This window comes from Cynocephalus volans, chromosome 7 (assembly GCF_027409185.1).
Source record: "Cynocephalus volans isolate mCynVol1 chromosome 7, mCynVol1.pri, whole genome shotgun sequence".
NCBI classification, from domain to species: domain Eukaryota; kingdom Metazoa; phylum Chordata; class Mammalia; order Dermoptera; family Cynocephalidae; genus Cynocephalus; species Cynocephalus volans.
The window spans coordinates 87,636,980-87,660,694 of record NC_084466.1 but is presented as its reverse complement, the minus strand read 5'-3'; the positions used below and the strand labels follow the sequence as shown (position 1 = coordinate 87,660,694).

General features: G+C 46.4%; 1 protein-coding gene across 2 annotated transcripts in view; it reads right to left on the bottom strand.

Moving 5' to 3' along the window:
- Positions 1-23,715, bottom strand: part of LATS2 (large tumor suppressor kinase 2) — a 74,084-nt gene that overhangs the window by 3,522 nt on the left and 46,847 nt on the right. Inside the window, exons 1-6 of one of the 2 annotated variants that reach the window (XM_063102345.1) lie at positions 14,783-14,848; positions 8,633-8,765; positions 5,534-6,924; positions 3,986-4,568; positions 2,907-3,089; positions 1,152-1,258 (exon numbers count right to left, since the gene is read on the bottom strand). In XM_063102345.1, the coding sequence (XP_062958415.1) occupies positions 1,152-1,258; positions 2,907-3,089; positions 3,986-4,568; positions 5,534-6,924; positions 8,633-8,762 (2,394 nt within the window). In that variant the 5' untranslated portion in view covers positions 8,763-8,765; positions 14,783-14,848. Of the gene's footprint in view, positions 1-1,151; positions 1,259-2,906; positions 3,090-3,985; positions 4,569-5,533; positions 6,925-8,632; positions 8,766-14,782; positions 14,849-23,715 lie in introns of those variants that run through there. The other variant, XM_063102344.1, reaches the window with a different exon arrangement.

Sequence of the window (23,715 nt, the reverse complement as noted above, 5' to 3'; positions counted from 1 at the left end):
TAAGGCAGAAACAAAAGGACAAATACTGTAGATTCCACTTCCAAGAGGTATCTAAAGTTCATAGAAATAGAGAGTAGAACAGAGGTTAGCAGGGGATAAGGGGAGGGGGAAATAGGGAGTTACTGTTTAATGAGTACAGAGTCTCTGCTCAGGGAGATGAAAACATGTGGAAATAGAGAGTGAGAGGTGATGTTGAGAGTGATGTTATACAACACTGTAAACATACTTAATGCCACTGAATATACACTTAAAAATGGTTAAAATGGTAAATTTTACATTATACATATTTTACCACAATTTAAAAAAGTCTCGGTTATTATCATGCAGGCAAATTAGTGAACGGTTTAGCAATTCAATTAGGATGCAGATAATGACAAATTCTACTTTTACTGTTCCTAGAATGAAGCTAAGCCTTAATTTAGTGTTTTTCTAATTAAAGAGTTATTAACTTAGGCTCTACCATGGTCTCCAGGGCATATGAAAACTTCCTAGAACTGTGTGTCAGTAGATAAGTCCACTGAAGATTTCAAATTCTCAATTCAAATTCTCAGTTCAATCCTTAAGTAATTAAATAATTTATTACAGAAAGCAAATGACTGTCATTCTGAAACTAATTATTTAGTATTAAATGACTGACAGAATAATTATTTAACTGCTTCAAATGAATATTAGGAATATGCACAACTAGCCTGACCACACAGCTGATAATCTGCAAACAATAATAATATAGCATCCAAATAAACAAACTGATTTCTTTGGATACAGTTCATAAAGTTTTGTTTGCTCTTTGCAAGTCAGGCATGGGTGGAGGCAGGGAGTGGACCTGCCTCTACTGCTGCTCACTGTTTATAGTTCTTGTCTAGACAGAACAAGATGGCAGGTGGCCAGTGGTTTAAATAAAATTTCAGAGACATTTCTATATCAAAAGTCAGGTCCAACTCTGTGGATTTACTTATCAAAATAAAAATCTTAAAAATAGATAATAATAATTTAAAAATAATGATAATATTACTTTAAAAAATCCCATCTTATACAACTGCCATTCCTACCCTGTGCAGAATAAGAGGTCAAATGCTGACCAAAGGTTCATGGGTGCTTAGAAAAGCACAGTGTCTTTGCAGCGAGCAGAGGTGCGTTTCCATCCCCGTTACCTTCAGCTGGGTTTCCGTCGGAGTAGGTGCCAAAAAGGGTGGCTGCCCCACCAGCATCTCGAAGAGAATCACTCCAACGCTCCACCAGTCACAGAGCTGAGTGTACCCTGAAAGACAAGGTTCACTCAATCCCGACACAGGCACGAATTCTCCTCAGAAGTGAATCTTATAAAACCCTGAACATACGGATTTACTGTGAGTGGGAAAGCCCACGGAAGCAGCACCGCGCCATGCGGGAGAAGTCAGGCCTACATGTGTGCATCTCCCTGCAGGAGACTGGGAAGGACTCAGGCCGGCCCTAAAGGTTGTCACGGGGGCCCCGCCCACTTTTACTTTCTTATTTTCAATCGTATGTCTGTGATGAAACAGGATGCTTTTGTAGTAAGACAAGATTTCTTAACTTAAAAAGATTACTGATATTGTTAGCAATAATACTGGTCACTAACCAGTATTTTAAGTTCTCAAAGATCACACAAATAGAAACAAATTAAGTAACAGAAACTGAAAAATGTAAAGTACTAAGACCTGTGAATCACCAGGTGAGGCTGTTCACAGGGGACTTCCAGGGGAGACTTCTAAGTCAGTTTTGGAAAAAGTTGAAGAATAGGGGGACAAGGAAGAGGAAAGGGGGACACATGATGGCAAGGCCCTAATGGAGCCAGGCCCTAAAGGAGCCAGGCCTTCCTCACAGTCTAGGCTTGGGCGGGGCCAGCCTCACGAAGGATGTGGAACAGGTTCGTTTACCTTTGGTTTTCTCCTACTCTTCCTTCATAGCCCCATGTCCCCATTGAGCCAGGCTCATCTTGATGGCACTGGGTCCTTGCTAAGCATGAACTGGGATGCTGGAGGTCAGTCCTTGGGGGGCCTGTGGCAGCATTTGCCAGTTTAGCCCCTTCAGAGTGCTCTGCCATCCTTCCCTTCCACCTCTTCCTGTCCTAGTCTGGCTCTGGGGGCTGCAGAATAACTCCAAGTGCTAGTTTCCTCTGGAATGTGGCACACGGCGGTGGAAAACGAGACTTTTATGGGCCACCAAGGTGAGTATCCACCTCTCAAGGTAGTTATTGCTATATGCATGGTGCTGAGTGGTTAAGTAGATTGCTTGGATTACCACAGCTAACAAAGAAAATCTAGACTTGAACTGGGTCTGGCCGGCTCCAGAAAGTTTAAACAACACACGTGAAGGGACAGGTTGCCATCTCTGGAGTTACTGCACAGAATCCAATCAATGAGTTCACTGAAGGAGTCCTTTTGTATCCATCCAGGAGACAAATTTTACTGAGCGCTTGAAATTTTATGCCCACTACTATTTGCAGATCTTACCTTCCAGGTGCCTCTGATCTAGCAGGGAAAACTGGAGGAAAACAATATTTGTATGCTGCCAGACTCTACACCCAGCTGGACATGGTACTACTTAGCTAGGAGCCTGGGTATGGAAGAATTAAAGCTAGAACCAGGAAATGTATGGGTTAGGCAGACTGAGCAGTGATCCTGTGACCCTTGGAGTTGTTCCCATCATTTAACTCTGTAAAGACCAGTTCTAGAGTCACTCACTTGGCCTCCAGGTAGAAAGCCCTAATGGAGCAGATGGTGGCCTGACAGTGCATGCTTCCTTCACCCCTGGAAGCAAGGGCACTTTCAAGACAGAAAGGAGATAGGCTGGAGGCTTGTTTGTTAAGGAAACAGGTCTAAAGGTCGAGATCACCTCAAGTTGGCAGCTGGCTATGGAGCACTCAGGCAAGCAGTCCAAGCACGTACCTTTGCGGAGGAGCACCTCTGGCGCGATGTAATTTGGGGTCCCAACCAGGGAATGTGCCAGGCACCTCTGATGCTGCTTCCGTGCTCTCTGTTCCAGGGTCTTCAGCCTGTCTCCACATCGACAATTAGACACATCGTCCCAGAGGTCGCTGGGCTCCATGCTGTCCTGTCTGATGTGGTTCCCTTCACCCACAAATTGGGGTGATGAAAGAAGAAAACAAAACACACAGTGAATTTGTATTCTTCAACAATGCAACAAATTCATAGCTTAAACAGAAAAGTAATTCAAATCAGCTACTGATACATTAGGACAAAGAATCCTCCCCACCTGCCCTATAGGGGCAGCTGGCTATTCCTGGGCTCTGAGACCCAAGTTGCCAGGTAAACACTAGTACCAGGCATAAACAATGGCTGAAGCAACAACAGAAAACTGCACGTGTGCAGAGCTGAAAGTTCTTCAAGAACTGTGGGGACATCATTGTTAGCACTTCTCAGGCCAATATCAAAGGCTAACACTTGTTTAACAAGACATGTTTTAAGATAAACATGGAAAAACTTAAGAGAATTTTAAAATTATGAACAAAAATGACTTCAATGCCAGAAAATGAAAATGATACAGGGTTAGTTTTGAGTTAAAAAATAGAAGTCTCAGCCATAATATTAAAATAACTATTTCAAGAATCCAGGCCATAAATAAGATAATGACCATCTGTTTCTGACTTTTCCAAATATGGGAACTACAGGAAATGGAGTTAAACTATGCTTTAGATAGATCCACGTTAGCTGTAAGAAGAGAACTCCTTGGGAAGTTAGGGCAGAATGACAGTTCCCCACAAAGGCCCCGTGACACCCCACAGCATATATAGTTAAACTTAAATCCACCAACTTAAAAAAAAAAAAAATCAAATGCATATCATACTATTCCCTTAGGGAAGGAAGAATGTCACACCCAACTATAAAATAATTGAATGACAGATCATTTCAAAATGATTAGGAGCCACTGGGATGGGGAATAGGTGCCTTAGACGGTTGAATTATGTCTAGATGAGAAAGTGGATGTGCCATGCCTAAGACAATACCTTTCTGGTAGTATTTGGAATTGTGAGTCCACCTGAATCCAGTGCAGAGGCCAAAATCTGTCAGTTTGATGTGACCATCCAGATCTATCAGAATGTTGTCAGGCTTGATGTCTCGGTGGATGAAGCCCATCTTGTGGACACTCTCAATGGCCAGAGTCAACTCTGCGACGTAGAACCTCGCCAGGTTCTCGGGGAACACCTCCATGCGGATCAGCAGGCTCATCATGTCCCCGCCCGGGATGTAGTCCATTACAAAGTACAGGCTGTCTTTGTCCTGGAACGAGTAGTAGAGCTTGACCACCCACTCATTGTCTGCCTCAGCTAGGATGTCCCTCTCGGCCTTGACGTGGGCCACCTGATTCCGGTTCAGGACGTCCTTCTTCCTCAGAGTCTTCATGGCATACAGGGCGTGAGTGTCCACCTTACAAGCAAGGCACACTTCTCCAAAGGCACCGATCCCGAGCGTTTTGATTTTCACAAACATGGACTTGTCCATCTTGGCCCTCTTCAGCCTGTTGTAATTAGACTCCTTCTGGTAAAGGATCTTCCTCATCTGCTCCTGCTCAGCTTCACAGAGTCCAGCCTGCACCAACAGAAAAGAAGAAGGAAGAGTCATGGTAGAGGGTCCCACGACAGCAAATGACTGGGGCGGGCGATGCCCTGGAACTGGGAGGACCCTAACTTAACTTACAGACAGCAGAATATAGAAGAATGCGTTCGAAATACACTACAAGCAAGATAATAACCGGTTTTGTTCTTCATATCCATATACAGACACAAATCTGGAATCCAAAGGTAAGACAAAGTAGACAGTTCTTTTTCCAGGTGACTTTAGGTTCTAAAAACTAAGAGAAACCTCTATCAATAAAAACCTGTGGGAAAGGGGACCACTACATTCCTGGATCTCCAAGAGCAATGTAATATTTTAATAGCTCAAGGAAACAGAAAAGAGTCAACAAATACGGGACAGCAGAACATGAATTTGATTTTTAGAATTTGGAATTATTGGCTTTGTGTGATTTAAATTTACTATTTTAATTTAAATAATTTCATTAATAATTACCTTCTCTAGTACTTTATTGTCATATAAGGTAAATTTTTTAAAAATTTACTAATTAAAGATTTAAAGGAAGGACAAATGGATCACTACCAGATACAATTTTCCTTACAAATCCCACAATTTGAATTTATAAAACCTCAAACTTAGTTTCTACTCTATCAAAATGTTATAATATTATTAAGTTAATCTCGATGAATTTGTTAAAGAATAAGGACACACTATCAAATTCAATCTGCTGATTTACCTGTTAGCTACATCATGCACAGCTATCAGGGTTCTCCTGAAAGGTCGGGGGAAGGGGGTCCGAGGGGGTCAGAGAAAGGGGGGCCGCAGCACCTAATGTTTCTCCAAGTTGTTGGCCCGTGACCAGACTGTTGCCTGTAGGGGGGTCTGTGATAAAGCCGGAACACAAAAGGAATTCTGCTGTGCTTAACATACCCAGCCAGGGAAGGGCGAGGGGCTCTAGTGAGAACTAAATGAGAAATTACTTTGGCCATCTCCTGTTCCAGCTGCAACCGCCGGTTGACCTTCTGCTGGTAGGTTTTTATGACATTTTCCACGTGCTGCTCCATGAAGAACTTAAAGGCGTACGGCGAGTAGCTCTTGATGCGCGACTCTCTCTTCTCTTCGTCTCTACTGCTTTTGCGGACAGGAACAGGAGAGGTCTGGATCTGCTTTTTGTCCTTCCCGCCTCTGTCCCCCTTGTCGCTCTTGAGGCTCCTGTCGCCCCGGTCGGCGGGCTCGGCGGCTGGGCCCCCGCGGAGGCCCTGCTCCACGCCGCTGCACAGGCCGTCCAGGCTGTACTGCTCCGACTTGCTGTGCCGCAGCAGGTGCTTCGGGTAGGGCGGGGGCGGGCACCGCCGCTCGGGGCTGCCGTACTCCACGTCCAGCGGGTAGGCGCCGCCCAGGGCCAGGGGATGCTCGTCCTTGGTGTCTAGGCCGTCGCTGGCCGGGGCGGGCGCAGGCACCCAGGCGGGGTGGGAGGGCCCCACGGCGGTCTGCGGCTCGGGCCTCAGCACCCGCACGCTCTTCACCGGGTGCAGGATGTGCGCGGCCGTGACTGCCGTGACGGTGTTGGGGGCGGGCAGGGAGGGCTCGGCCTTGCCGGCCCGTGGCTGCTGACTATTGAAGGAGTTGGTCCTGCTGGGCACCGGGCCATCGGGCCGGAAGGCCACGTGCTGGCACGGGGGCGCCTCCAGGCTCGGCTTTTGCAGGGAGTCGCGGCGGGCCAGGGGGGCGGGCGGCCACTGCTGGACGGGAGCACTGCTCAGCTCGTACATGTCCACCTTGAGGCTGTTCCTGGAAGGGGCGAGCAGGCTCTGGGGGGGGCTGTCGCTGGTGAACACCTGGCCCCGAGCGCCCGGCACGTGCAGCTGGTGGGCCGCGGGGCCAGCCTGCTTGTGGTGCGGGTGCGGCAAGTAGAGTGCAGCGGCGGCGGGGAGCGGGAAGGCGAGGCTGGTGCCGAGCGGGCCCCCCTGGCCCTTGGCAGCGAGGTTGGCATAGCCCCCCACCTCAGGCGGCGTCTTGGTCTGGAAGGAGAGGGTGCGCTGCACGCCGTAGCCCAGCGGCTCGCCCTGCACCAGCAGGTGTGGCCGGCCGTAGTGCGGGCCCTGCGGTGGGAAGTGCGCCCCCGCGGCCTCCGCGCTGGCGGGGTAACCCTTGGGCTGATGCTGGGGGCCAGGCACGCCGTGGGAGCCGGCTCCGGGGAAGAGGAAGTCCACGTACTGCCGCGGCACCTCCTCCAGCGCGCTGGCGGCGTTGGCGCTGAAGCCCGGGCCCTCGTAGGCCGCGCCGCCCAGCTGGTGGTAGGGCACGAACGAGTCTCTTGTTCCCTCGAAGCTGGGCCTCCGCGACACCGGGGTTGGCACGAGGCCCTTCCCTGCAGGGAAAGAACGGGAATTCAGATCAGCAGGGATGCGATCAGTCGGTTCTGGCACGTTCAGGCTGGTCCCCACACTAGCAATGCCCTTGGGGCCAAGTGGCTGCTCAGGGTCTCCAGTCATTGAGGGCTCTGCCAGGCTGTGCTCTGCTTGGCACAGACCAATCATCCTCATGTGGCACGAGGGGGAAAACTGGAGGCTGAAGGGCAATAAAGAGGGCAGTGTCCCAGTCCTCCTGGGGTACATCCCTCACACACTGAGGATACAGAGTCTGGATCACTATCCTGTCACACTCGGGAACCATCTGAACAGGCAGCTTTATTTTCTCCATGACATACCCATGTTCTTTGGGGTGGTTCAGTTTACCATCACGATTCCCAAAGTCTGCTTTTCCCTAACGCAAAGGGCAGAAGTGTATCCATTTTCCAAATGTCTACTCTTCTTTTACCTATTTTCTGAATTAAAGATTTTGAGCTTTAGGTCTTTATTAAAAACAACATATACACAACAACAATAAACCACATAAAAATCCCTCAACAAATACCCAGATTGACTTCAGCTGCTGCTTCTTTAATCCTGGCTTTTCCATTTTGAAAATCTTTCCTCATTTGAAATAGACGCCTGGAAGGAAGGACAAAGATGTCATTCCTTTCCTTTATGCCCGCTCTGCTCGATTTGGCAGAGAATGCTGCAGAGTCAAAAGGTTGTGCCCATGGGAAACACCCCCTGGGAACACCTGGCAGAGGGAAGGCCCCGACAGCCATGGCACAGAGAAGTCACAGCCAAGTGGTGGCTTTGTTTTGTCTGGGCTGAGAAGATGCCTGAGTGGATACACACAGCACAGGCAAGAGTGGAAGGAGATCGTGGCAGAGTGTGGGCCTGTGTTTCCCTTTGGTGTCATGCTCTAAGACAGACCCCAGAACTCTAAGAATTATGACTTGGATGGCCAGCCGGGACTGCTTAAGGCAATTCCTTCTCTCAAGAAGAAAACAGAAATGTGTGTCATCTGAACAGCAGAGATACAACTAACAAAGCCTGTGAGAATCTCACCACATGAAGTGGGTTTTAGCCAAGGTCTTCCACAAAATGGGGAAACCTCCATTTGTTAATTATCGTGAATCCTCATATCCCAGGGACCTCAGGTACCAAAAAAAAGGGCCTATCTGCTCCATCTTCAGAGAGTAACTTCACTGACAGCCAGGGCAGCAGAGTGTCTGGTGCGGGAGCCTCCGGCCTTTCCCAGGGACACGGAGGGGAGCCCAGCACCCCACCCAAGCTGCCTACTGTTGGACAGCTGCTGTCAGAGGGTACAGCATGAGAAACGGTGTGTTTTAGAATTGATGAAATAAGTTCCCTTTTCAAAGACATCTCCACAGGCCCAAGAGAAAGTAAAAACATTTTTACTCTCACCTTGCTGAATTTTTCAATCTTTCATATAAAACAAAACAAGCACACAAAACCCTCTCTCTAGGTAGGAAGTACCACAGGTTATTTCAGATGGGGTGGGACAGGCTGAGCATGGGTATGTCCCCCTCCAGGACCTGACTGTCCAGGCAGGGCAGGCTCAGCTGCCCTGTTACCTGAACAGGTCAGTGTGCTAAGAACTGTTCACAGACCAAGATCAGGCTGGATCTCTCTTCCTGCAGACTGTTTTGTGTTCTTAGACCCCAGACCATCGTCGCGTACCAGGCTGCTGTCTGGGCTCACCTGGGGAGGTCTGCTTGATGACGCGCACGATCTGCTCATTCCTGGGGTCCAGGTAGCCCATCTTACTGATGTACTCGAGCGCGGCTTCGATGCTCCTGCTGCCAGTCTGCTTGAGCGCTCTACCTGCCATCTCCTGGGGGGAAGCAGGAATATGTAAGTGTGCGACATCCTAAGCAATGCCCCCGTGCCTGCTGCAGACAGTCCTTGGAACGAGCACAGGTGCCTGTGTGTCCTGCCACAGGTGCCAGATGACAAAGCCTGGCAAGTACCACAACAGACTGCTCAGCCTGTGTAAAGAGTATGTACAGGAATTTTGATGACAGGCCTGAAAGAAATTTAAGTTCTGATTCTCCTTAGAAAACTTTTGTGGCTGAACTGGTAAATCCAGGTGAACCTAAAACCAGAAAAGCTTCCCAGGAAGAACGGAGGAAGTCAGGGGACCTGGCTTTAACCCTGCCTCACCCCCAGGCTAACTCTGGGATAGGAGACACCCTGTGCTGGCTATAGCAGTAGGGGACTTGCCCTTAGGGACCTGACTAGCGGGAGAAAGAAACAACAGGAGCCATGCCTGCACAGGACAGTCCCCTGAAACTGCTTATGGGATGAACACAGACAGAAACTGGTGGCCACCATGGGAGAGGTGTAAGTAAAGTGAATGAGGGTCAGAGAAGACAGTTTCCTTTCCCTCGAGTAATGAGGCTGTGGTGGCACAGCTGGTTCTTGAAGGATAGACAGACTTTGGCAGACTGTTCACCAGGAGACCGAACATCAGAGCAGAGGCCTGTGGGGAGAACAGTCTGGACGGCAGTAGCACACGTGGCACGAGGAGACAGGAGAGAGGCCCCAGCCTGGGGCCAGATTGCCCTGGGGTTCTGCCCTTCTTTGCAGGTAGTCACAGAAGCTTTCAAACCGGGGCACATGGCAGTCAGAAGATCAATCTGGGGGCAGGTGCAGAGCTCGAGGCACTCTCAGATAGGGGAGACAGAACAGGCAGGAGGGGACACAGCCTGTGACCCTGAGGATGTGGTATGTTTCAGGCGAGGTGCAGCACAGGAAGACTGGGCTGTGAGGGTTGTGACTGACCCAGGAGCCCAATCAAAAGTAGGGCAGGTAAGAACACCAGGGAGGCCGGCTTCCAGGCAAGCACGAAGTAGGCTGCGGCAGAGAGAAAAGGGGCTTCCACAGGAAAGGGGGAGGCTGAGCACTTTGAAGACCAAGGGGAAGGATGGGTGGGAGGAGGAGACCTCCATCACTCAGACAAGAGAGAGAAAGGGTTCTGAAGAGGCACAAGACCCCAGGATGGTGGGCGTGGCTGCTTGGAGCTGTGGTAGCAAAGAGCCACTCTGGGTAGAGAGACGCAGCACTGTGGGTCCCTCTGCCCCTGGATGGGGCATCATCATGCCCTTGACCTTTATCACATTCAGCTGTCTATTTGCTCCCTTAGGATGCTGAGAACCTGGTGGGCCTTGAAACTCCACATTACTCATGACTGTAAATGCCCACCTAACACAGCGCATAGAACAAATTAAGTGCTTAATATCCATGTGATTTGGCCATACACCAAATGACTGGTGGGACAAAAAACATTGGCTGTACTTCGCTGTAGATTGTGTCTATGGTCTTAGTGATGTGGTGGGACACTGCAAGAATGGCAGGGAGGAGAAGAGACCAGGAGAGAAGATGGGAGGCCTGAGGAAGCAACAGTGGAGGGCAAGAAGAGCTGCCCCATGGGCAGGAGGAGCATGTGTCGGAGTGGAAGAACATGAAGTGACAGCTTAAGAGGCAGATTGGGAATAGGTAACGAGAACAGAGCTGTTTTTTAAAGTGGCACTTGGATCAACAGAATGCACAGTGCTTACAATCTGGAAAAGGCATGGCGAGCAGACAGCAGAGGTTAAGAAGTGTGGCACCCGGAGAGGAAGGTAACACTGCAACCTCCCTACTTCACAGCTGTGCTATGTGATGAGATCACGTCTGCCAAGATGCTTAACAACTTGGAGGAAAATAGGCTACAAGACCACATTTTAGCAGGATCACCATGGAGCTTTTGGTGCCCATAAATAATGTGCCAATTGGAGCTGACCCTAACCACAAGCCTCTCAATCAGCACTGTCCAACTGCTTCATCTGAACGTGACCACCCTTCTGTCCCTGTCAAGGTGAACCATCAGCACTGTTGTGGGGTGAACACACAGAGGAACCCAAGACCGGCATCAGTGTTGTAGTTTTATAGCTCTTTATTTTAGTGTTGCAGCTCTTTGTTCAGTGTTACAGCACTTTATTGCTTGCAAGTAAGGAGCGCACTGGAGGACAGAAAACTCCCAAGCCAGTGTCTCCCAGAACAAAAGAAACAACCCCCTTATATAGCCTAAATTCCTGCCCTTCTTTCTCCTAGGTTCTCATTCAGGTCCTCTTATGTAAATCAGGGATACTGTCCTGTTAATTTGGATTGGCTGATTGTGGGACATAGTCCATTGGTCACTTTAGGAGCCTAATTTGCCTCTGGCTCCTGGGGGAAGGGTGTGAGACAGCTGTTATCTCACAGAAGGTGGGGCCCAAGAGGCAAGCAGAGGCTCGAGTTCCCAGTGGAGCATAGAGTTTCTAAAACAGTTTCTCAAGTGTTAAAGGGAAAGGCTCAACAATTAAAAATGCTTAGGGTCCCCTGCAACAGCACATGCTCATCACGTCAGTGCCTGCTACCTGTCAAGGCTGCGACAACTCCAGAACAGACTATGTCATGTGTTATGTATTCTACCTTTCTCCCTATTTACAGAGCACCCACGACTTCAAGAGTTGCACATTTATTTTGCCTCAAATCTAGGAACTTAACCAAGGAAAATCAACCTGAGAAGACCACAAGTGAAGACTCATGTTCACAGGGGGGTTTCAAGCCATAAAACCAAATTGCACTCATGAGCCAACTTGTTTATAAATAAAGCCTTCAAATAATCCAAATCAGTCGAGGCTTGCTCTTGTTATCTGCCCATCACCCCTAATTTAAGCAAATAGGTAGTTGTATACATTAACTCTCAGAAGATGCTAATGTAGGTACACATACAGCTACATTTCAAAAGCTGAAGGAAATCCAGAATCCTTGTCTAGATCCATCAGGAACACATACCCTCCGATTGCATGCAAAGCACACACGGAGGCACAAAGGCAGACAAGTGTACGTCTGGGGATGGCAAGGGGGTGGCCTGAGGAGGATGCAGGAGGGACCATGGCAGGGAGGTAAGGCTGGAGCCCAGCTGAGGAGCTTGCCACTTGCCTTCCTTTCTCAAGGATGTATTGAGACAATCGTTTAAGAATCTCAATCTAGAATTGTACAGGGCCATTCCAAAAGATGCCAGGATAGGCTGGTGGTGCAGGCCCAGATGTGGAGGCCACACACCTGGGCTCACACCTCCCTTCTGCCACTTAGCAGCTATGCAACTTTTGGCAAGTTATTAATCTACTTTGAGTGTCTGGTTCCACATCTGTGAAATAAGGGTAACCGGGTTCATACAGGAATTAAAGAAGATAATGGCATGTCTCAGCACCAGTTAAAGAGTTAGCTGTTATAGTTCTCAGAATTATCTTGTGTCTCTGAGAAAAATATAAGGATTATATTTGTAGATTTTTTTGCAGGTTCAATGTTTATTATCTCTAATGCTTTATATTTTAGTCTCTTCCCATAATTACATAAAGAAATGTAATGAGTTCTTTTCACTAAGCCTGGACACCTCTGATCTCTTGCAGTTTATCTTAGGCTGCCACATAATAAAAGCTGGGCAGCCCGGCCCTACAGCAAGGACAGAGCCAGCTGAAAGGTGAAGGGAAGGGCAGATCAGATATGTGTTCCAGTATGTACGACATAGAAAGTGATCCACGATATTTGTTCATTGAATGAGTCAGTGAATGACAGAATTAGACTCTGATCTAATTCATAATTTATAAAATTTATAAATAAAATTTATGGAATACATAAACAAGAGGAGGAAAGAGCTACAAGCAGGGAGGGAGACGCAAGACACTGCTGGTTCCACTGGGTGGGCTGGCCCTGGTGTGGAGAAGATGGAGATAAAGCACAAATCAGAGATGCACAAAAACACAGGCTAAAGGGGATTTAACACAAAAATTAAAAACACCAGCAACAACTTCCTAAGTAAATACAGTTTGATGGCTTGACATGATTTTTCGACTTTACGATGGCGCATAAGTGAAACGCATCCAGTAGAAACCATACTTCGAGTACCCACACAACCATTCTGTTTTTCACCATCAGTACAGTACTCAATAAATTACATGAGATATTCAACACTTCATTACAAAATAGGCCTGGTGTTAGGTGATCTTGCCCAACTGTAGGCTAATCTAAGTGTTCTGAGCACATTTGAGGCAACGTAGTCTAAGCTACGATATTCAGTAGGTTAGGTGTTTAAACGCATTTTCAACAATGGCATTTTCAACTTACGATGAGTTTTTTGGGATATAACTCCATCATCAGTTAAGGAGCATCTGTATTACTCTCTAATTTGCACACCTGGCCCATTCCTCAGGAGAGCCTCTTCTACAGAAGTTCACATCTTAACACTGTCTGGCTGGTCTAATGTCCTGCTTACCACTTACTAATTATTAACAGAGTAAGGCGGTGGGTTAACAAGAATTTGATAACTCTAAGTCACCTAGGAACCCGCACCAAGAAAATCTTATATAAAACTAAGTTCTTCTCTCAAAACACTCTAGAAAGCTTCGTGTAGGATTGATGTCTCAGATAAAAGTGATGCTGATCCCTTAGGAACTCAGTCAGTCACCTCATCCGTAAAGCCAGCCCTCTTTTCTAGACAGTCACCAGTGCTGGAGGTGAAGCCTTCATGTGAGGTGCCAGATTTGGCACAAGATACCCCCAGTATTCAAGCTCACTTCATGGTGACACCTCCATCCTACCTGCTGCAATGGTAGCATGGCTCAACATGTGCAAACCCAAACTCCTGATTTTACTCCACGTTTTCTCCCAGGCTTCCCAACCTTGGAAGCGTCTTGACTTTGAGATTTCTTTCACATTCCATATCCAATCCAGAAGTATTTTTTGTTAGCTCTACCTCAACTAGAGTGGTAGAAGATTCTGGACGCTTTGAAGGCAGAATTGATACTATTCCTCACATTCCACATCCAATCCAGCAAAATTTAACATGGCATAAACTCCACGCCTCACAATTTGGGTAGTGACAAGTAGTTACCAATTGAGTCTGACCAGCTCCTACCTGGAGCCCTTACTTGCCACCCTGTGGGCTGTCCTTGTAAATTCATATATAGTAAATGAAAAATTCTTCATCAGACTTACTGCAGAATAGGAGCTGGTACGCCTAAATGCTACTGCACAAAGGATAAATCTAGGGGCCCGGTCATCTCTTCTGGGCGTGGCCTCATGCACGGTAGTTGGCTATTCTCAGGGTGGTGGACTTGGGACAGATATAGAAGGAATCATTCATAATCCTTTAAAGCAAGAGTTCCTCAGAGGTTTTCTGCCTCCTGGCTAAAACAAGAGACCGGAAGGGTTAAGAAAAGCAAGATAAACAGAGGTCTCAAACTTCATTCGTTTCCTGCCGCTACAGACAGCTCTTGTAAAACTTCACCTTAGGTATGTAAATCATATCTTTAAAAAGCTGTTTTCAATGTCTGCGCCTTAGGTATCTTTCCCAAGAGATTTCTCCTCTAACATTTTATGAACAACACTTAAAAGCAGCGCTAGCCATAATAAAGCCTGGAAAAAATAGGACTTGCCCACATACTGGCTCATACAGAAAGGACTGTAAAGAGGCACCTTCACAAAGTGCCAGTTGGGTGAGGAGAGGGACACGTGGCCCAACTGCCAGAATCTCAGGCTGGTCACTCGTCTGGGGGACCCCACCGCAGCTCCAGAGTTCCCCGTGGGACGGCCCGGGCCTCAGTTGCAGCAGCGTCACCATTTAATGTCCCCTCTGCCCACGACGGGAAGGAGGTAGCCCCGGGCACGTAGTGACACCACTTTGCGGGCACACCACGCGCCCGAGAGCGACTTAGATCAGTGACACATCAGTATGCGTGAGGGAAGGAACTTCCTATGGATCCCCACCCTGTAAAGCAGCATTTTTGGAGCGAGGTTTGTTTGGAAGCTGGAGACGCGCTTCACCTGCCGGCAGACCTCTTCCTCCCGTCAGGTCCCAGCCGCCGGGAGGGAGCGTGCGGGGCTGGGCCACCTTTCTCAGTCCTGACCCCACGGACCAGCTTCGAGGCCGACGACAGAGGAAGAGGAGAGAGAGCCAAGGGGCGGGAGTCTCCGTGGCTCCAAGCAGGCAAAGCGCGGCGCGAGCTATCACGGGCCGCTGCGTGCGCGCACTCAAGTCGCGGCCGAAAAATCGAGCATGGAGAAACGGATTCTAGACGTATGCGCGCGAAGGGAAAGCGAGCGAGCACATCGGCGCGCGCAGGGGGCGGGTAGAGCACGTCGGCGCGCACAGGGGGCGGGTAGAGCACGTCGGCGCACGCAGGGGCGGGGCGAACACGTTGGCGCGCGCAGGGGGCGGGTAGAGCACGTCGGCGCTCGCAGGGGGCAGGGCGCGCGCCCAATGCAAAGGAAAGGCGGCCTCAGTGAGACGAACGTGAAGAGCCGTCAACCTTGCCGAGGAGCAAAGAAACACGAATGAAAGAAAAACAGCATCTTTTAACTGCTGTTAGAACCAAATAAAATTAATCGCTATAAAGATAAATGGACTGGTGAAACTCTTCACAGTCATATATTTTTGGTGACCACATACCTCTTTCAGGTGAATATTTGTTAAGTATCAAAAATTCTTAAAATTTTTGTACCCCGATTTAATAATTTTACTTCTTGATATTTATTCTCAGGCTAATTTAAAAGAATTCTATTTTTAGAAATCGATTTCCATAATGATGTCTGTCACAGTTAGGTATAATATATATCAGCTCCTCAAATAGGAGGTGGGGTGGGAGTTAGAAAGAGCTTAAATATCCAATAGAATAAGTTATTGCTAATTAACGTATTCCTTAGAATACACTTAACAGCCATAAAAATACTTTCTATAACCACAGTTCTTTTACTTGATAATTGCTTGCTGAGCATCTACTACTGTTCTAGACACCGATTATGCAGCAGTGTACAAAGTATGCAACTTTCAATCGTGTAAACATGGATAAATGCTGATTGTATAAAATGTTATGTCTCTTAGTATCATAACTATGTACAAATCAATTATATCTATAAACAAGGGCTTAATTAGAACAGAATAACTAAAGTTCACTTAATTTTAAATAGCAATGATTTCTTTTTGGGTATGACAGTAAGAACACATATACATATGTCAAATTCCATTATAATAGAGGCCAATACTATCTAGCTACATTATTGTGTGGTCACAAAAATTCTCCAGATCACAGTTGAGTCTGATGAGAAGGCAAGATAAGATTTCACAAGCTAATCCCAAAATTCCTTTCAACTCTAAAATTCCATGATTTCAAGGGACATTTGCTAAAACAAGATTTAACTTTTGCCACTATCGAGATAGGTGAACAGAGAGGTATGGCACATTCCACAGAAATTTAACACACCAAAAATTCCCTAACTGTGCTAATGTCCAAAAATGAGCACCAGCAATTCCTCCTGTCCCCATAAGCACAGGCTGCAGCTCCCAATGCGAAAGGAATCTACTTCCCCTCCCCTTGAATCTTGGCTGGCCTGTGATCTGCTCTAACCAATGGAATAAAGCAGAAATGGAAGTGGCACTGTGACAGTGGTGAGCCTAGCCCTTGAGAAGACTGGCTGCTTCCATTTTCAATCCTTGAATCCTTGAGTGTCTGGAGAGGGACCCAGCCAGCCTTGCTGCAGTTCCAACCCATGAGTGAAGCCATCTTGGATGTGCAGCCCCAGCTGAGGTGGCAGTGGAATGAACACTGAACCCCAGCAGACACCACCACCTGAACTAGAAGAACTGCCCAGCTGAGCCCAGCCAACCCACAGGGCATAGGAAATAATAAATCATTGTGGTTTTTAAGCCACTAAACATTTTGGGATGGTTTGCTACACAATAATAGAAAACTGATAATTGACCTGCTTCTTTCTCTGCTGTGTATAATCTGGAAAATTTGTCCACCTGTTTATTTTATCTTAAATTTTGAGTGGTTTGGTCTCCTAAGCTTTTGTCCAAATAAACTCAATTGCTAAGATCAGGAAGTTTTCTGAAAAGTTAAATTTACAGATGTTAAGATGATGACTATTATTAGCAGAGATTTAACAAAACAGTAAGGAATAATAATACACCAGAAAATGAGATTATTATGCCAATACTGATTGCTGGTATTAGTGAAGTTTGAGAACATAAATAAACATATTTTACTAAAGACATGTTTATTTATGTTCTCAAAGTTTAAAGTTGAGAACATAAACATGTTTTTATTCTAGTATATTCCATTAGGTTATTGTAGTTTTCCTATTACAACCCCAATAATAAAATACCTTCTTTACATTTATTTGCCATAATTTGGCTACATATTTGACAGTGAGTAATGCCTTTTTACACAGTCTTGCATCTTCACAGGCCCTAAAATAAATATTTTGTTGCATTAATATTTGACTCGCAGATATTTTTATTCTATCTTTAAATGCTTTTGTTCTTAAAAGCATGCTAAGCTCTTAGGTATGGCTATTTTTAAGTCCAATCTCTTTTTGAGAAAAACATTCCAACTTTTTAAAAAATTGAAAACCAATGTAATACAACATAAAAAAGGACTTTAAAATACTTCAGGAAAGGATGGGAGAGTCAACCTTTAACAGTATACAGCCTGTTCGGTTCCAGTGTTTTGTAAAGAAGCATTACTGGCCCCCGACCTGCACATGTGAGTGTGGGCATGAACGTGCATGTGCACACAGCCAGCCTGCTGTTGTGGGCTTCCTGCCCAGCCTCCAGCCTGGTAGGCCCCTCTGCTCTGGCAGGAGGCCCTTTGCTGGGCCAGCACTGGGGCCTGTCCAGCAGCACGCCTGCTGCCGGGGTCTGAGAGCCAAGCCCCGTGCTCTTGAAATTGCGTAAGAGCTTCACAAGACAGGATTTTCTCTGTCTCCTTCCAAAATTTCCCCCAAGACATTCCTGTTTTTAAGGAGGATAACAGGTATTCTAAAATTTGCCTTGTACAATTCACCAAAGGAAAAAAAAAACAAAAACACAAATACACAAAATCCACTGGGGGAGATATATGTCTCACTTTCACCAAGTCTCTAAAACAATCCCTATTTGCCAAGGAAACAATGAAGGAAATCCAGACCAGACCAGGCCAGGCTACGATCATCACTGCAAGGCACAGATATAAGCCCCAGTGTTCTCAGTGCTTGGGGAAAGCGAGGAAGCCTCTGGCAGACAGCATAGGAATGGTGCACTCCACTGGAAGGACCATGTTGGTCCCACAAAAGATGGAATTCTAGGAAAATTCTAGGAACCATCAGCAAAGAAGGTTTGGCGTCATGAGTAGGTAGAGGCCCATATTTTCCCAGCACAAAGGAAAACATAACACTAAGTTAGAGGACACACACTTTAAAAGAACAAGCTGAAGAATGACAAATGGAAGGCAGGGCTGGGGCGAGGCAGGATTCAGAAGGCAGCTCCACAAACTGGTTGACAGGAAAAGACTGTATATGGAGGACACTATGAAAGAAAATTACCTGACCTTGACAGCATAGTGTACACTGGAGAGATGCTGAGACCTAGGATCAGCCTTCCAGCCTGCACACACCGACCCTGGGCTAAGGGGTGGCTTTCTATCACTTTCAAGGCAGGTCCAGGCCAAGGATCAAGAAGGAAGGACTCGCCAAGCTGGGAGCGATCTGCAAACTTCATTCTGAACTTCCAGGGCTGTCCCTGATGGGGTAGAGGTAAGACACTACAGACAAGGTCAGAAAGCACAAGAGCCTGGATCCCCGTACCAACCAGCTGCCAAAAAACAAAAACAAAACAAAACAAAAAAAGGTAAAGTCAGACGAAGGCCACCTGGCCACTTGTATGCTGCTGCTCCAGGAGTATTACTCAGTGGTAAAGACAGAATTGAGAAGGGAATTTACTAGGGTTTTAATTCACACTCTTGCTGGGAACTCTACCTTCAGAGGAAAAAGATTATCATAAAGGAAGGATTCAGTTCCTTTATGAGGGAGAAAAATCATCGGAGAAAAAGTGCCAGGCCAGTGTCTGTGACAGAGGCAGGCAAATCTGTCATTAGTGAGCAGAGGAAGAAAATATGCCTGAGATGAGCATGAGGTTCTGAGAGGCAGCCACTATCTGCCTGGTCCCCAGTGCCCACTGTACGCAGCTTCAGCTCTGCAGAAGAATTGTTCTGCCATAGCTTACAAAGGACTGACTTGTGCCATAACGGCATTAGGATAGCCAAAAAATAAATCACAGAGTCATCAGGGCTGAAGCACAAACATCTTAAATGTGACTCTCGAAGAACAGATTTCTCCTATTTGGGCTATAAGCCAGTCCTGGCTCTTGAAATTAAGTTGGCTGAAGATGTAGGAATACTGGCTGCTCTTCACTTCCAGACAAACACTGCCTGTAAAATTCACCATGTTTCTATTGAAGATCCACTTACGCAAAAGCAGCACATGGGCCTACATCACTCAAACGCACCTTTGTCCTGAAGGTTTTAAAAAATCTGCCACCCACTCCCTCACTTTTTAAATGAGTAGCTGTGTCTCTTTGTTGCTCTGCAGCCCTCCCTGCCTCCATTGCTGGGGATGGCCAGCCTCTAAGTGTCCAGGGAAGGGGCACTTAGATGCCCCTAAGTGCAGATTGCAGAGCTCACTTTCCTGCAGTTGTTTCAGTATTGTCCTCAAGTAAGTTGGAGGAAACTCATCCAACAAGGAAGACAGCAATCTACTACATTTACAAAGTACCCTTGAAAGAATCAGGATACAATGTAATCTGGTAAAATATACAAATATTTTAGTTATGATGTTTGGTAGTAAAAACTGAAATTCCCTGGCTATGAAGTTAAGTTTTTATGTATTTTTCTGAAAATATTACAGTGTGACTTTGAAATGTATACATATTGGGGGTTTAATTTTTAATTCATATTAAAGGTTTAGAATCTCTATAATAGTGTCCATTTTCCAACAATGCTTCAAAATCTAATAATTTTGTTTAAGACTTGGCTATGACTACTAGATAGAACTTCTTTTTTTCTATGTTGCTGACAATGAAATCTCAAGACACACATTGCTAAATAGTGGTATACATTTTCTCATGTTAAATCTGTGTGCACATTTTAATATATTTAATATTAAACAGAATGCTGCATTTAAATTCTTGCCTTGTCCAATAGGGTAAGAATAGCTTTTGCCAAGATGGCAAACACGCCTCTGTCTGTCCCCAATGTGTCCCAGGAAAAAGACAAACATCAGTAACATTTCTCAGAGTGAACCCAGGCATCTGATGACCTCTCACAGCCCTCCGTAGTGCCATAGCCTGACAGAAGCCACGTTGGCCTGGACAACCGTACCCAGCCTGGTGAGATGGACCTGGTGTGTGGGTGTGAGAGAGGGGTGGAGAGGACAGAGAGAGACCCATAGGTCAGCTTTAGAAATAAGGAGCCTGAGTCAATGAAATTCCACATTTGGGGGACAAGGCCGAAAAGTACTTTCCTCTGAAATTACCAAAAGGACAATGTCCTTTTTGAATATGTGGCTCCATCTCCAGTATTGTCTGTGCCAGTAACTGCCACCAACAAACTCTCAGTGCCTCCAGTCCTTCCAACTGAATCATCTCACAAACTTCATAACTGGAGAAAAATGATTGTTAGTAATGTGGATGTGCAATTAGATCTGCAGTGAAGGAAACTCCCTGAAATTTTAACACTGCATCATCTCTGTATAGTAGGATCAGGTAAGGATATTTATATTTTTCTTCACATTTTCCTGACATCTTGTGCAATGAGTTTGTATTATTTCTGCAGTCAGAAAATAAAGCCTTAATAAAATCACATCATCAGTCCCACGCTCCTGCGCGTGCACACAACACCCGCTCTGCTGATGCCCAAACTCCACGCCTGTTCTCTCATACCTGACCTGCTGACTTCTGAGCCCACCTGCATCGTCGCCACGCATGGCCTCTGTTGGCCCCAGCTTGTACCCACGTGGGCCGCACTGAAGCCTGACACTCCGACAGCATGTGGCAGAAACCGGCTGTGGTTTAGCACCAAGCCCTGTGCTCACATCTTCCTGTGTTCACACTGGGTGGACGCCAACACGTTTAGATTCAGCTGAAGTCTTGTCCCCCCATGAAGCCCTTCCTGACACTCCCTACCCTCAACAGCAACCACCCAGCAGAACAACTTGTTGCTCAGTCTCTTATGTACTGGAATGCCTTGCATGTTCTACCGTCAAACCGACATCACAGCCAGACACTTCCTGGCTTACACACTGTCTGCCACTACTAGACCGTGGCATTCACTAAAATGTCATTCACTCAAGAAATACATTGACTGAGGGCCCACCATGTGCTAGGCACCAATCTAAGCCCTGGGGAGACAGCAGTGAACAAAACTGAGGAGCACACATTTTAGTAAAACTAATAACAAAAAAAATAAGTAAATATAAATGATGTCAGGTGGCTTAAGCACTATGGAGAAAAAACCCAAATGTGTGTGTTGGAGGGGGAATTACTATATTATAAAGGATGTCTCAAGAAGGCCTTCCTAATAGGGGAACATCTGAGCAGAGACTTGCAGGTTTCTGTAGGATACAGGAACAGCAATTGCAAAGGCCCTGAGGCAGGTACAAGCATGTTCAAGGAGAAGCATGGCGTTCAGTATGACACGAACATAGCCTGATCACAGTGAAGCATGCAGGCTCCGAGGCTATTCTATGACCACAGGAAATGATATATTTTACATGAACACTCAGTACACATGCACATGACTGACCCAGCACTAGGTAAATGGTGCCTGCTTCTATTCTCCTCTGGAATGCTGGTCATAATTGATTTCAGGATTCATAGTGAACGGGTGACAAGTCATTGTGAAAACTTGTCATCTAGGCCATGATATGTACTTTGGCTTTGACTCCGAGTGAGACAGAAGCCACTAGAGGGCTCTGAGCACTAGTTCTGACTTGTGCTTTAAAAGGATCACTGGGGCTGTTCTGCAGAGAATATGGTCCCAGGGAGAAGTGGGCAATGCGTGAGAGGCTGGCTTGAGTGGCAGGGGCTAGGGGTGCTCACTGCTGTGTCTCCAGCTAGCACAAGCTGACATGTCCTCTGTGGCACGACATCCATGGCAGGCGATCCTGCTGGGGCTCCTGTTGGGGTTCTCAGGAGGGTCCTCCCAGCTCCACCGGGACTTGTTTCATTGCTCCTGACCACACAGCCTTTGGTAGGTCTCCACAATGAGGTGGCAGCCCTCTGGGTGGTAGTGATAGAATGACTCCAAACTGAAACAGAAACAGAGCCAGGAACTGTGCACACGCTCTAGTTCTCATAACACTAACATGTAGGTATTCCTGTTTTATCAAAATCAGGAGACAGGCTCAGAATAGGCAATCATTTCTAAGCTCATACAATCAGTGGTGAAGTCTGAAATCAAAACCCAAATAGTCAAAGGAAGTCCAATCTTATTACTAATCATACAACCTCATTTTCAAAAAATGAGGGGCCATTTCACACCCATTAGCTTTACAAATATTTAAGATGTATGACACCAGCAAGCATTAGCAAGGATAGAGAGACCTGCACTGATAAAGTGAGGGAAGGAGTGTGGATTAGTACAACCACACAAGGGATACTCAGACAATATCAGTAAAGTCTGAGGTGCTCACATGAAACCCTGTGGTTCCACTACTATCCTCTAGAGAAATTCCCCACACGTGCACAAGGAGATGCACAGAAGAATGCTTGCTGCACTTCTGTCTGTAATGGAAAACTGGAAACCATCTAAATGTCCATCCATATGATAATGGATAGAAAGCTGGGGGATAATTATACAACGCAACAGTTCAATAATTAAAATGACTTAGAGCCTCATCTATCAACATAGATAAATCACAAGAACATAACAAATGAAAAGAGCAAGTTGCAAAATCATACTGTATAGAGATTTTTTTTAAAGCTTGCAGAACAATCCTACTGCTTGGCTATAGTATGCATCTGTAGTAAAAGTGCAAAACATGAGTGGGGTTGAGGAAATCAACTGAGGACAGTAGGCGACTCTGGGGCGGGCGGGGGTGGTGGAGGCGAGAGTGTGGGAGAGCAGAGAGAGAGGCTCCAGGGCGCATGGCCTGGGGAATTTCTTCTAAAAGTCTCTGAAACAAAAGTGGAAGAATGTCACATTTTTCTCTCTACCCTTATAAAAGTTTGAAATATTTATTACACATCATCATCAATCATCACTGAATGTATTGAACAGTAAAACAAAGGTCCTGGTTGTTTGTCCCATGGCCTGTGGGCATTCTTCACACTCCTGTCCCCTTGTCCTGCCAGCTCTTTGGGCCAGACACTTGAGTTTGTATCTGCTATGCCTGCAAATAGGAACTGCTCAGTCATGTTTGGCAAGTGACGAATGAATGAACGAATGAATGGATGGACGTGCGAAAGCACAGCTCTCTCATGCTCTGGCTCCCCCACCACACAGTCAGCTCTCAGAAGGCAGGAGCAGCATCTCACTTCAGACTCAGGGCCTCAGAGGGCTCTGCAAAGTGCTGATGCACTGTCTCTCCCCAGCACCCGCTCCTCTCCTCCCACCCTCTGCTTTCAGGAGCTATGCGGAAATTGCTCTCACAATTGGTTCCAATTCTTCATTGGACAACGGGTTTCAAACAGTACCTATCCTGTTGGCCCAGCAAGTCATGTCTAGGAATTTATGCTTATCCTAGGGGCAAATCAAAACAATTAGTTAAAAGGATATCTGAGTATTACTTAATGGGTGAAAAATTACAAACAACCTGAGCATCCCAAAGTAAACTAAGGTCTGTCATCCATTCAGTCGAATACAATGACGTTTTTAAAAATATGTATTAAGGAATAAAATTAATGACACGGGCAAATGTTTACAATATGTTGCTAAGTAAACAAC